At 38.0% G+C, this 12,423-nt stretch overlaps 1 protein-coding gene across 4 annotated transcripts in view; it reads left to right on the forward strand.

Annotated features, from left to right (window-relative positions):
* The window catches only part of KIF21A (kinesin family member 21A), a 537,130-nt gene that overhangs the window by 310,576 nt on the left and 214,131 nt on the right, over positions 1 to 12,423 (forward strand). For all 4 annotated transcript variants that reach the window (XM_053716595.1, XM_053716597.1, XM_053716596.1 and 1 more), the window contains exon 18: positions 2,161 to 2,369. In XM_053716595.1, coding sequence (XP_053572570.1) covers positions 2,161 to 2,369 — 209 coding nt within the window. The remainder of the gene's footprint in view (positions 1 to 2,160; positions 2,370 to 12,423) is intronic.

Raw genomic sequence — 12,423 nt, forward strand, 5'->3', positions numbered from 1 at the left:
AGTTATGCATGCTCAGACAATGGAACTGAGACCACTCGGACCTATCGCAGAGGATAGCTCTGGTTCCCCTAACTATAGTCTCTCTATCTTGGTGGTTTTCACAGGACCTCTCAGGGTAAATTTTTCTTAAGAGCATCCTGGGTGATTGTTACCACGGACGCCAGCCTTTCAGGCTGGGGAGCAGTTTGGGGTTCTTTAACGGCAGGGTCTTTGGACTCAAGAGGCGTCTTTTATTCCCATAAACATCTTGGAGTTGAGAGCAATTTACAATGCCTCATCAGCCTGGCCTTAACTAGCTTTAGTCCGGTTTATTAGATTTCAATTGGACAATATCTCCTCGGTGGCTTACATTAATCACCAGGTTGCAACTCAGAGTTCCTTAGCAATGAAAGAACAGACTCGCATTCTCCAGTGGGCGGAGTCTTACAATTGTCTCCTCTCTGCCTTCCGCATTCCAACTGGGTGGACAACTGGGAGGTGGTTTTTCTTAGCAGGCAGACTTTTCATTCCGGAGATTGGGCTCTCCACCCAGAGGTTTTTAATTGAAAACTCTCAGGTGGGGGGTTCCAGAGTCGGCTTTGATGATGTCTCGTCAAAACGCCAAGGTTTCAAGTACGGTTCAAAGTCAAGTGATCCTCAGGCCGCTATGATAGATGCTCTAGCGGTTCCTTGAATCTTCTCTCTTGCATACCTGTTTCCTCTGTTTGCACTCCTTCCACGAGTCATAGCTCGCATCAAACAGGAGAGAGCATCGATAATTCTAATTGCTCCTGCATGGCCTCACAGGATCTGGTGAGCGGATTTGGTGAAGATGTCATTTCTTCCACTTTGGAGGTTACCTCTGAGGAAGGACCTTCTACTTCAGGGTTCATTCCTCCATCCAAAGCTGGATTCTCTGAAGCTGACTGCTTGGAGATTGAACGCCTAGTTCTGTCTAGACGTGGGTTTACTGAAGCGGTCATTGATACTATGCTCCAGGCTCAAAACCTGTTACTCGCAATATCTACTGTAAGGTATGGCGTAAATATCTTTATTGTTGCGAATCTAAGGGTTTCTCCCGGAGCTGGGTGAGAATTCCCCATATTTTATCTTTTCTTCAGGATGGCCTAGAGAAAGGTTTGTCAGTCATTACTCTAAAGGGTCAGATTTCTGTACTGTCTATTCTTTTGCACAAACGTCTGGCAGATTTACCAGATGTTCAAGCTTTTGTTCAGGCCCTGGTCAGAATCAGGCCTGTGTTTAAACCTGTTGCTCCTCCTTGGAGCCTTAGTTTTGCAACAGGCTCATTTTTAGCCAATGCATGTTGTTAATATAAAATTGTTATCTTGGAAGGTTTTGTTTCTTCTTCTGCTCGCAGAGTTTCTGAGCTTTCAGCTCTGCGGTATGATTTCCCGTACCTTATTTTTCATGCAGATAAGACGGTCCTTCGTACTAAATTGGGTTTTCTCCCTAAGGTGGCATCGGATCGAAACATTAATCAGGAAATTGTTGTTCCTTCTTTTTGTCCTAATCCTTCTCATAAGGAATGTCTTTTGCATAACTTGGATGTTGTGTATGCTCTTTTCGACAATCTTCTGCCCTGTTTGTGGCTTTCTTTGGAAAGTGTAAGGGTCAGAATGCCTGGCTTTATTCTGTATTCAGAGGTATCCGGAACCTCAGAATGCACACGTCTAATTGTAAGCATCTCAACTGAGTTAGGGAAATCTGTACATGAAGTACTGTATTTGAGAAAACCTTTGCTAAAAGGGACACGAAACCCAAGATTTTGATAGAGCATGAAATTTTAAAAAAACTCTCCAGTTTACTTTTATTATAATTTTTGCTTCATTCTCATGGTATCCTTTATTGATGGAGCAGCATTGTTCTACTGGGAGTTAGCGGAACACAGCCGTAAGCCAATTATAAGTGGTATATTTGTACAGTCACCAATCCGCAGCTAGCTCCCTGCTACTGAGCATACCTAGGTCTGCTTTTCAGCAAAGAATACCATGCGAACGAAGCAAATTAAATATCAAAAGTAAACAGGAAAGTTGTTTACAATTTTGTGATCTATCTGAATCATGAAAGAACAAATTTGAGTTTCATGTCCCTTCAAGCATATTTTGCCATTTTTGTTGTTACACCATACTCTGCATTAGTAACTTTATTCTCTTTACTCAGGTTTCTGCACTTCGCCGGCAAGTAAAACCAATGTCTGATAAAGTAGCAGGAAGAGTGTCCCGTAAAATCAGTTTACCTGAGACGGTTTCCGAACATGCTACAAACATATCAGATGAACATGATGTTACAAAGTCAGGAGTCCAACAAAGAATGAGAATTCCTGTAGCTAGAGTTCAGCCTGCCACATCCACTACCTTAAATGGAACAAGGTATGTCTATGGAATGGAATTAAATGGAAATGGTTTTATATTTCAGTTCATTATAATGGTTCTTTCTGGTTAGTTTTTTTTTGTGTTCAAATATTTTTTTTTTTATTTTTTTTAATTGTTTTATTTATAATCCAAGTCACTGTCCAAAAACAATATCAACCATTTTGAAAACATGGCATAATCAAAAGATACAATAAATTTGACAACATAGTACTATGTTCATTTATACATGTAGTTAAATTTAGGCTAATCATCACATTAATGAACACAAACATTTTATTTTCCTACAATGCTTGGAGTTTTTGATTTTCAGTATAACCCCCCCCCCCCCTTGTCCCCCCCCCCCCATGCGAAGAGAAAACATAACAAAAAAAAAAAAAAAACCAAAAAAAACAAAAAAAAAAACAAACAAAAACAAAACAAAAAATTACCATCACTTTCTTCCTCCTGAAGCTTTACCAGTTCCCTAATAGAACAATTTCTGTATTTCTAAAGGGGAAGATTATATAATCTATTTCTGCAGCCGGAAAGATTTTTAAGAAGGCAGCCCATTTATCAAAGAACCTTTTAATGTCTTGTTCATTATTTATATCCGCGTTTCTCTGGTCTAAAATGCATTGTTTTTTCATGCAGTTTTTAATTTCAGTAATGCTTGGCATTGCATGACTTTTCCACTTCTTACAGATTAAATACCTGGTAGCAAGAATAGCGGAGATTATTATTTTTTCATCAGTTTGCTTACCAGGCTCTTCCTTAAGGCAGAGTATTATCTGATATATTGTCAAAGAGACATAGCCTATCTTAAGCACCTTTTTTAGCCAGTATTCGAGCCTAGCCCAGAGATTTTTAATCTTTGGACAATACCAAAACATATGTATTAAATCAGCTGCCTGATACGAACATTTAGGACATTTATTAAACCCTACATTCACACATTTGAAACCTCTCTCGGGGGTAAAATATGCCCCATGAAGGAGCTTAACATGTGCCTCCCTCCAAGTTGCAGAGAGCGTTACTTGTGCAATTTTTTTAATTGACAATTGAATAGTTTTAGACTCAATATTACTCTGAGGGATTGCTGTATTCCAGTAGAGGGCAATCTTTGCCAGTACCGGTTCTCCTTTATTTGTACCCAGAAGATGATAACATGGTGCAATTGACATATGACCATTTCTTGTTAGAGCAAGCCAATCATCGAGTTTACCTAGTCCCCATTCCCAACCAGCTTTCTTAACTAGGTCCTGTGCAAAATGCCTTAATTGCAAATACGCAAAGAAGTCTTTATTGGGCAAATAAAAATCTCTTTTTAATTCCTGGAATGTTTTGATATATTTTCTCTCTTTATCAATTATTTGGTATACCTTGGTTAACCCCCGATTATGCCATTTCCTAAAGACTTCGGAATGCAATCCTGATTGAAAAATAGGGTTACCTATTATAGGCAAAAGACAGGTAGCACTATTATTAATTGAAAGAAAGGTTACTATCTTGTGCCAAGCTTTAAGTGGGTTAAGAATTGTTTTAAATCGTTTAATTTCTGAGGGGATTTCTTTAGGTACTAAGTGTATTAATGCAGATAGAGAATATGGGTAGCAGACACTGGTCTCGAGATAATTATTCAAGACATAGTTATTAGATGAGATCCAGTCTGTTACGACACGAGCCAGAAAGGAGAGGTTATATAGCCTTATGTCTGGTAAGGCAATACCACCATCCTTTCTTGGTATTGAAAGTTTCATAAGAGATATCTTTGACCTCTTATTCTGCCATAAGAACTGTATAAGTGAAGTATTGATTGAACGTATATCCTTACCTAATAGAATTATTGGTGTATTTTGAAGTATATATAAAAGTTTTGGAAGAAGAGCCATTTTAAAAAGGGCAATCCTTCCAGAAAGTGATATTGGGAGATTTTGCCATAACAAAAGCTTTTCTTTGATCATTTTTACTACTGGGGGTATATTCAATGTATAGAGATCTACGGACCTTGTCGGAATATGAATCCCTAGATATTTAAAAGAATCTTTTACTTGGCGAAAAGGAGTTTTTAATATTGAAGTTTTATTTTTCCTGAGCCACACTATCTCTGATTTTGTCATATTTACTTTGTATCCAGAGAATGTACCAAATTGTTCCAAGATCTGAAAAAGTTTTGGTAAGTTCAGTTTGGTGTTAGCCAAATAAAGCAGCAGATCATCAGCATACAGACCGATTTTTATTTCGCAGTTACGAATTTTTATACCATCCAAATGATGGCGTATTTTAATTGCCAGAGGTTCAATGGAAATATTAAATAGGAGCGGGGAAAGAGGACAGCCCTGCCTTGTTCCTCTACCTAACAAGATAGAGGGGGAAATGTTGTTATTCACTATCAATCTTGTAGATGGGTGTTTATATAGATTTTCGATAAATTCAAGAAAATTACCTCTGATGCCAAATTGTCTTAACGATGTTTTGATATGTTCGTAAAATATTGAATCAAAGGCTTTTTCAGCATCTAAGGAAATAATAGCAAGGTCAGGTATGTCCTCCCCCCCGCTAGTTAAATTAGATAGTACCTCAAAATATTCTGTCACCAATAGGGCTTCCCTAATTTTTGAGGCTGAGTTGCGGTTATTTAGAAAACCTGCTTGATCAGTATGTATAATTTCTGAGAGGGGTCTTTGAAGTCTAGATGCTAGAATTGCAGTAAGAATTTTGTAATCTGAATTTAACAGTGCAATTGGTCTGTAGGATTCCTTGTATTCAGGGTTTTTTCCGCCTTTTAATATCAAAGTTGTGTAAGAATTGGTAAATGAAGAGGGGATCATTTTACCACTAATAAAGAAGCTGTTAAAGAGCGTGCAAAGATGTGGGGTGGCTTCACCAATCAGGATCTTATAGAATTCACTAGGCAAGCCATCTGGACCTGCTGCTTTATTTGAGGCAAGCTTGGATATTACTTTCTCTATTTCTTCTATGGAAATAGGGACATTGAGGCTATCAGCCATTTCTGATGTGACAGTAGGATACGTGATATCTCTCCAAAAGTCATCAGATGTATGCGTATCACTTGTTTTAAATGAATATAATTCCTGGTAATATTCATTAAATGCAGCTAGTATGTCTTCGGCTTTAGAAAGCTGAAGACCTTTATTATACAATTTGTCTATGATTGGTTGTTTTTTCTCATTTTTTATTAATTTGGCCAGCATCTTACCTGATTTATTACCATATTTATATAGCTTAGCCTGCATTTTTAATTCCTTTTGAGTTTCTTGCAGTAAAACAAAAGTATCCCTTTCATTTTTTGCTTTAACGTATTTTGCCCAATTTAAGGGGGTTTTGTCAAGCAGATAATGATTATAAGTGTTAGTTAAACATTGGCATGATTCTCTTTCTCTAGATCGAATTTTCTTATGCAGGGCTGAGCTATATGAAATTATTTCGCCTCTCATTACTGCTTTTGCAGTGTCCCAAAATACTTCAGGGCGGTTTAAATAGTCTTTATTGAAATGTACAAATTCCTTATATCTATTTATAAGCCAGTTCTTGAATTTTACCTCAGTCGTCAGATAGTAGGGAAAAAAGAAACGTGTTGCAGCAGAATACAAATGTGAAAGCTGAAACTCAAGTACAATCGGTGCATGATCTGAAAGAAATATTGGTCCTATATCTGTTTTTACCCCTCTCATCACCATACGTTCATCAATTAGAAAAATGTCGATTCTGGAGAGCGTCTTATGCGCCTTGGAAAGACAGGTAAAATTTTGGGTAGAAGGATTTTGCTGTCTCCAGATATCCCGCAGTGCTAAGTTCTGCATTATTTTTTTAAACATCTTACCCTCTAGATTATCTTTTTTTTGTTTTAACTGTTTGACATTATGTCTTAGCCTATCGATCGGGCATTGTGGTGCCATATTGTAATCTCCTCCCATAATTAAAGAGCCTTCCGTGAAGGATAATAATTTGGTCTGCAAAGTGTTCCAAAATTTTGGATCAAATACATTAGGGCCGTATGTATTACATAATGTATACATCTTCTGGGCAATCTTTATTTTCAGTAGTACATATCTCCCCCCGTGCTGCAACACGTCAGCCTCAAAATGTGTGACTTCGGTATCAATTTTCTTTCCTATTAGAATTGCTACCCCCCTTTTCCTCTTAACACTAGGTGCAAAATAGATTTCTTTTACCCATGTTGATTTAAGTTTTAAAGATTCTTCAGCTGATAAATGGGTTTCTTGAATAAAACCTATGTCAGTCTGGATCTTTCGCAGGTGATTAAGGATTGCTTTTCTCTTTATAGGGGTAGATATACCACCTACATTCCAAGATACTATTTTACAATTTTTATTCAGCATATTCATTTATACATTAAGAAGGGAGAAAGAGAAGAGAGAAAGAGAAAAAATAAATAAATAAATAAATAAATAAAATAAATAAATAAAAAAAAATAAATAAAAAAAAATAATAATAATAATAATAAAAAAAAATAAAATAATAATAATAATTTAAAATTAGACACCTAAATTTTCTCCGCACAGGTGGGGGTTGGGTCCTAGGACTCACGTCTAGAAGAGACACGGTCTTTCCCATAAGCAAAAACCTATAGCTTACACTCAGTCTAATAATCAGATATTCAATATTGCTGTTATTAAGCTTAGGAACCCAGTGTGTTATAGAAGCTCTCAGCCAGTTGAGCTTCTTCAAAGAAGTGTGTGACTTCCCCAACTTTAACCTTTAATTTGTAGGGGTACATTATGGTTGCCTGGTACCCTTTTTGTATCAGTTTGGAACAAATAGGAGCAAGCTCCCTTCTCCTTGCTGCAGTGTCAGCGGAGAAATCTTGAAACATAAGGATTGTAGCGTCTCCAGCCTTAACAGGCTGTTGTTTGCGATAATGCTGGAATAAGGTAAGTTTGTCTTGAAAATTTAATATTCTAGCGATAACAGGCCTAGGCCTAGTTCTATCTTTATTGCCTGAGCGAGGTAGACCAAGTCTGTGCGCTCTCTCCACTGGGATGGGATATAGGGTAGATGGCATCTTTAAAATTGTAGGCAAGGTTTCTGATATAAAATTAACAAGATTGTCATATTGTTGTTCTTCCGGAAGGCCTATAATTCTTATATTATTTCTTCTAGAACGATTTTCTAGATCTTCTAATCTGTTTTGAATTTTCTGTACGTTATTATTTATACCTTCTAGATTAGAACTATGCGTTATTGTTAGATCTTCCAGGTCCGAAACTCTTTGTTCGGCTTCCTGCAGCCTATTGGAGAATTGACGAACCTCTTGTGTCAGAGAAAGAAAATCTTGTTTGATTTCAGCTCTAAGAGCCTCAAATTTAGGAGAGAGCGCATCAGATATACTAGCGACTAAGCTGTGAATATTGGTTACTTCTTGTACAACTGGTACATTTAACATAGTTGGTTGCGCTTCTGTGGGAGGCTCCTGATTACCCTTCAATTTTCTGTCTCTCTGTCTTGCTGCCATGGCTGGAGAAATATTCCGGGGTGAGGTGTGAAGGAATTTATCCATGTGCCAGAAAAGAAAAGAGAATTAAAAAAAATTGAAGTGAGGCAATTTATCTAAGTGAAGATCAATACAGGGAGTGAACTTAATTTTAGAGTTAAGTTTGAGAAGGTGAAGCGTTCTCAAATAGACAAGTGAGGATAGGGATGTGCACTATTGTGACCAAGTGAGGGAAAAGAAAAGGGGAGAGAGAGAAAAAAAAAAAAAAAAAAAGGAAAGAAAGGAAAAATAATAAACTGTGAATTAAATCGTGTTATTTAGATCCAGCCAGGGATGCAGAGATCAGGGACGTTATTAATGTTAGGCAATTTTATGCCAATTTGTTAATTGTCTTACTGTTGCTAATCTTCAAAAGACACAATAAAGGAAATGGTATCTCTGAAAGCAGCAACAGCAATTTCTTAATTAGATTTATATCAAAGAAAATATTATTCCAGCAATTATATACAGTATATTTTATAGGTAAGCAAACATATTCACAGTGACCTAGTTATATCCTGGTTCAGTCAGTTTCATTTGTATTTTATTTTCAGAGAAGTTAAAATATCTCTTCTTTAAAGAAAATTTATAAGGTAGTTTTAACTAATGATCTTTATATTTCTATATAAACTTTCTCCCTGTTCAATAGTAAGGGATAGTATTTTATTTTCAGGGAACGTAGGAGATTTATTCTTAGGAAAGAGTTATTAGATAATATAACTGAGGATCTTTTATCTCTATATAGCCCTTCCCTCCAAGCAGTAATAATGGGTAATATATCCTGAAAAAGGTTATAGTAAATTTCTCTGGTATTGAATTATTAATTCCTTATTCACACTCAATAACCTTTGATTTTTTTTTTTTCCTCCCCCTCTCCTCTCCCTTCTCTCTCCCCTGAGAATGTTTCACTTTTTAGAGGAGAAAGTACAATGTCTTTTTACATACTATGCACATTTTACACATTCTTAAGCATTAACATTTTTGCCTAGATTTGCTCAATACATTGACATGACAAAAATTGTAGCGACAAGTAATATAGTTAAATAAAATTAAATGTGCCAAACAAATCATATGCAGAAAAAAGAATCATATAAGGAGCCAATGAAAAAAAAAAAAAAAAAAAAAAAGTTCCTTTATATAGTTAATAAAGTTCAGCCAGTTCTTGTATGTATGCAGCTCGTCACCTTACCTGGGTCATTCTATGCATCAGCGTTCAACTAATAGCCAGGTAGGTGGGCAGAAAGAGCCTTCAATATGAGAAAATGCCAAAATTGCTGATACCTATTAGAGGGGTTAATTATACAGCCATCTTCCATAGCATTTTTACCAGGATCCATACAGTGTTCCCCAGGACATGCAGCTCTGGTTGGTATCCCCAAAAAAAAGGTGAAGAGAGAAAAACATGCTCCCAGATTGAGCACCTCCTAATTTAGCGCTTACCCACAGCGTCTCGAGGAACCAGAGCAGAGATATGCAGAGGCGCTGCACAGGGAGATCTCAGCGGCAACTGCCAGGCTAGCTACACACAGCCCCGACCTCCCACCCAGCACCGGTGGGGGAGGGGGGATTCTCCAGCAAGCTTTCAGTCCGGCACCGAGCAGAGCCGCTTCGAGTACTTATCGCTCCCTGCTTGAAGATGCGGCTCCGCCACCACACTTCAGCTCAGTCTCACGGATGATTTCTGTCTCCCTCGCAACTTCGGTGGGAGAGAGGAAGGTATGTGGGGGGTCCGCCGCGCTGCTGTGGGTACTCAGGGCAGGAGTCAGGAAAAAAACATCAGGTCCTTTGTTAGTGCAGCAGTGTTGATATATGTAAATAGCCTTATCCTCCCACGCAGCACCGGTGGGGGAGGAAAGGGTATGGAGAGAATCTGCTGTTATCCTGCAGGTAATTAGGGCCAGGTTCAAGGCAGTTTATCAGTATAGCAGAGAGAGTGTATAAAGATAGCCTCAACCTCCCACGCAGCACCGGTGGGGGAGGGAGGCACTCTGTTCCTCTTTGAAGTTATATCACAAGTTCTAATATATATAAAAAGAGGAAGCCCAAGGTATAGGCTTTTTGCAAGCTGACTAATAATGTCAGCACAGTGGGATGTCTGTCCACTGTCTGGTTCCAGGAGCGTTGATACAGGCTATCCAAGAAGCTACCCAGGTCCCTGGGTTTGGCACGAGAAACTCCACCAGCAGCTGCAGGACTGGAAGGTAATCACACACAGGTGTGTGCAGTTAGCTCCTCCTCCGGAAACCACTCCCCTAGAGCGTTCAAATATTTTTTATTGGGTAAATTAATTTCACAATAGTGCAACATATACCATTGTTAACAAATAAACAGTTTCAAAGAAATACACTTTATGTTGGAACAGTGACCCATAATTTTTTAGGGATTAACAGGTTTGGACAATAAAAGAAATACAAATAAAGGGACGGTGAGGGCAGGGGGAAGAGGAGAGGGTGCGCAGGAAAAGGGTAGAATCTTATTCACAGTTTCTCAGGACCATTCTATATCCACAAGTATAAATGTACCTCATGGCCTGACAAGCAGAGTAAAATAAGTTAGTGCAATCCAATACATTTGTTTCTAGTCGTTTGTCATAACAAAGTTTCAAAATTGTCATACATTGTTATGATGCCTTTGTTCCCATAGGAATAGTATGTTAATTATGAAGTCCTGTTTGCCTATATAACAGTAGTGCATTCTTTCAAGTGAGATGGTATGGTCTACTTTTGAGACCCATTGGGAAAAAGTGGGTATCTGTTGTGCCTTCCATAGTCTTGGAATTAACCTCTTAGCACAAGTTAGCATTATGAGAAGTAATTTCTTACGATATACACAGTTGAGACGCGGAGTGTGGTTGAGGAGGATAATGTGTGGGTTGAGGGAAATATTTGTACCCAAGATGTGGTTCATATTTTGCTCTACCTGTGACCAAAAGCTAACTAGATTAGGGCAGGACCACCAAATATGAGTCATAGTACCTACGTCTCCGCATCTCCTCCAGCAGCTAGAAGAAGCGGCAGAATAGATATTTCGTAGACGATGAGGTGTTAATTACCAACGAACAATTATTTTATAGTTCAATTCAGACATAGTTAGAGAGGTGGAGGAAGAGTGGGTCAGGTGGGAACAACGTTTCCAATCTTCATCATCTAAGTCACCTAATAGCTCCTCGTTCCACTTCAGCAAGAATGCAGGTCGTTTTTCCGGAAAGCAACCTCTAAGAATTTTATATGTCATAGAAAGGTATGCTTTTTTGATGTTAGGATTAATACAAAACTGTTCAAAAGGCGTTAATGGTCTCAGTACATCTTGCTTATATGGGCTGTTATTAATGGCATGTCGAATTTGTAAATACGCATACCAATTATGAAAAGGGGCCCCAGTTTCTCATTGAGCAGAATTCTGTCTTTAACACCGACAGAGTCTGTGATTAAGTATATAGGGAGATTCTGTAATGTCTTATTTACATTAGTATGGGTGAAAGAACTATTCTGCAAAAATAAGTGATTGTGCAACATCGGAGTCAAGGGAGATACCAAGGTGGACACTCCCTTCGTATGGGTAATCACATAATCCCAGACATTCGAAGTAGCTTTGATATATCTATTATGCTGTAATATATGGGGTCTAGAATTTTTAGGTAGCCAGGCTATATCCCTCATATGTTTGACTTGGGACAGATGACTCTCAATCTGTACCCACAGGTTAGCAGGGGGAGAGTGATTCCATGATATTACTCTTGATAAATGTGCTGCTCTATAGTAGTTGGTTATATTAGGGACATTAAGTCCTCCATCTTCTTTGCTAAGATATAAGTTGTGCTGAGCTACTCTAGGTCTTTTATAGGACCAGATAAACAAATTTATCAGTCTTTGTTGTGTCTTGAGATAAGCGTTGGTTAGGGCTATCGGTAGTGTTTGGAAAAGGTGTAAATACTTAGGTACTATCATCATTTTAACCGTATTGATTCTACCCAACCAAGACAGATGTCCTTGTTTATGCCAGGTCTCCAACAGATTCTTAACGTTCAGTTGGAGAGAAGTAAAGTTGTCAGAGAATAAATTGTGAGCATTTTTTTTTAATTATTAATCCAAGGTATTTAAGTTTATCTGTAATAGCGAATTCCGTATGATGTGTTACAACTTCTATATCCTGTGATGACAAATTGATTGTTATTAGCCCGGATTTTTCCATATTAATGGAAAAATAAGAGACTTGCTTATAGTTTTCTAGGGTCTTAATTAAAGCAGGTAATGCGATGGATGGGGATTGTAAATTGAGGATCACATTGTCCGCAAACAGGAGGCACTTTTGAGTAATGCTGTCGTATTGTATACCTTGTATATCTGGGTTATTTCTGATCTGTATTGCTAGAATTTCTACTGTGAGGGCAAATAGCAAGGGTGAGAGCGGACATCCTTGGCATGTGCCATTGGAAATGAGGAATGATTGTGAGATATTATTATTTATTCTAACTTTAGCTCAAGGTCCGCGGTATAAGGCTTGGATCCTGGTGATAAACGTGTTTGAAAAGCCAAATTTCAACAGGGTTTTCCACATAAA

Source organism: Bombina bombina, chromosome 6, assembly GCF_027579735.1.
Source record: "Bombina bombina isolate aBomBom1 chromosome 6, aBomBom1.pri, whole genome shotgun sequence".
Taxonomy (NCBI): Eukaryota; Metazoa; Chordata; class Amphibia; order Anura; family Bombinatoridae; genus Bombina; species Bombina bombina.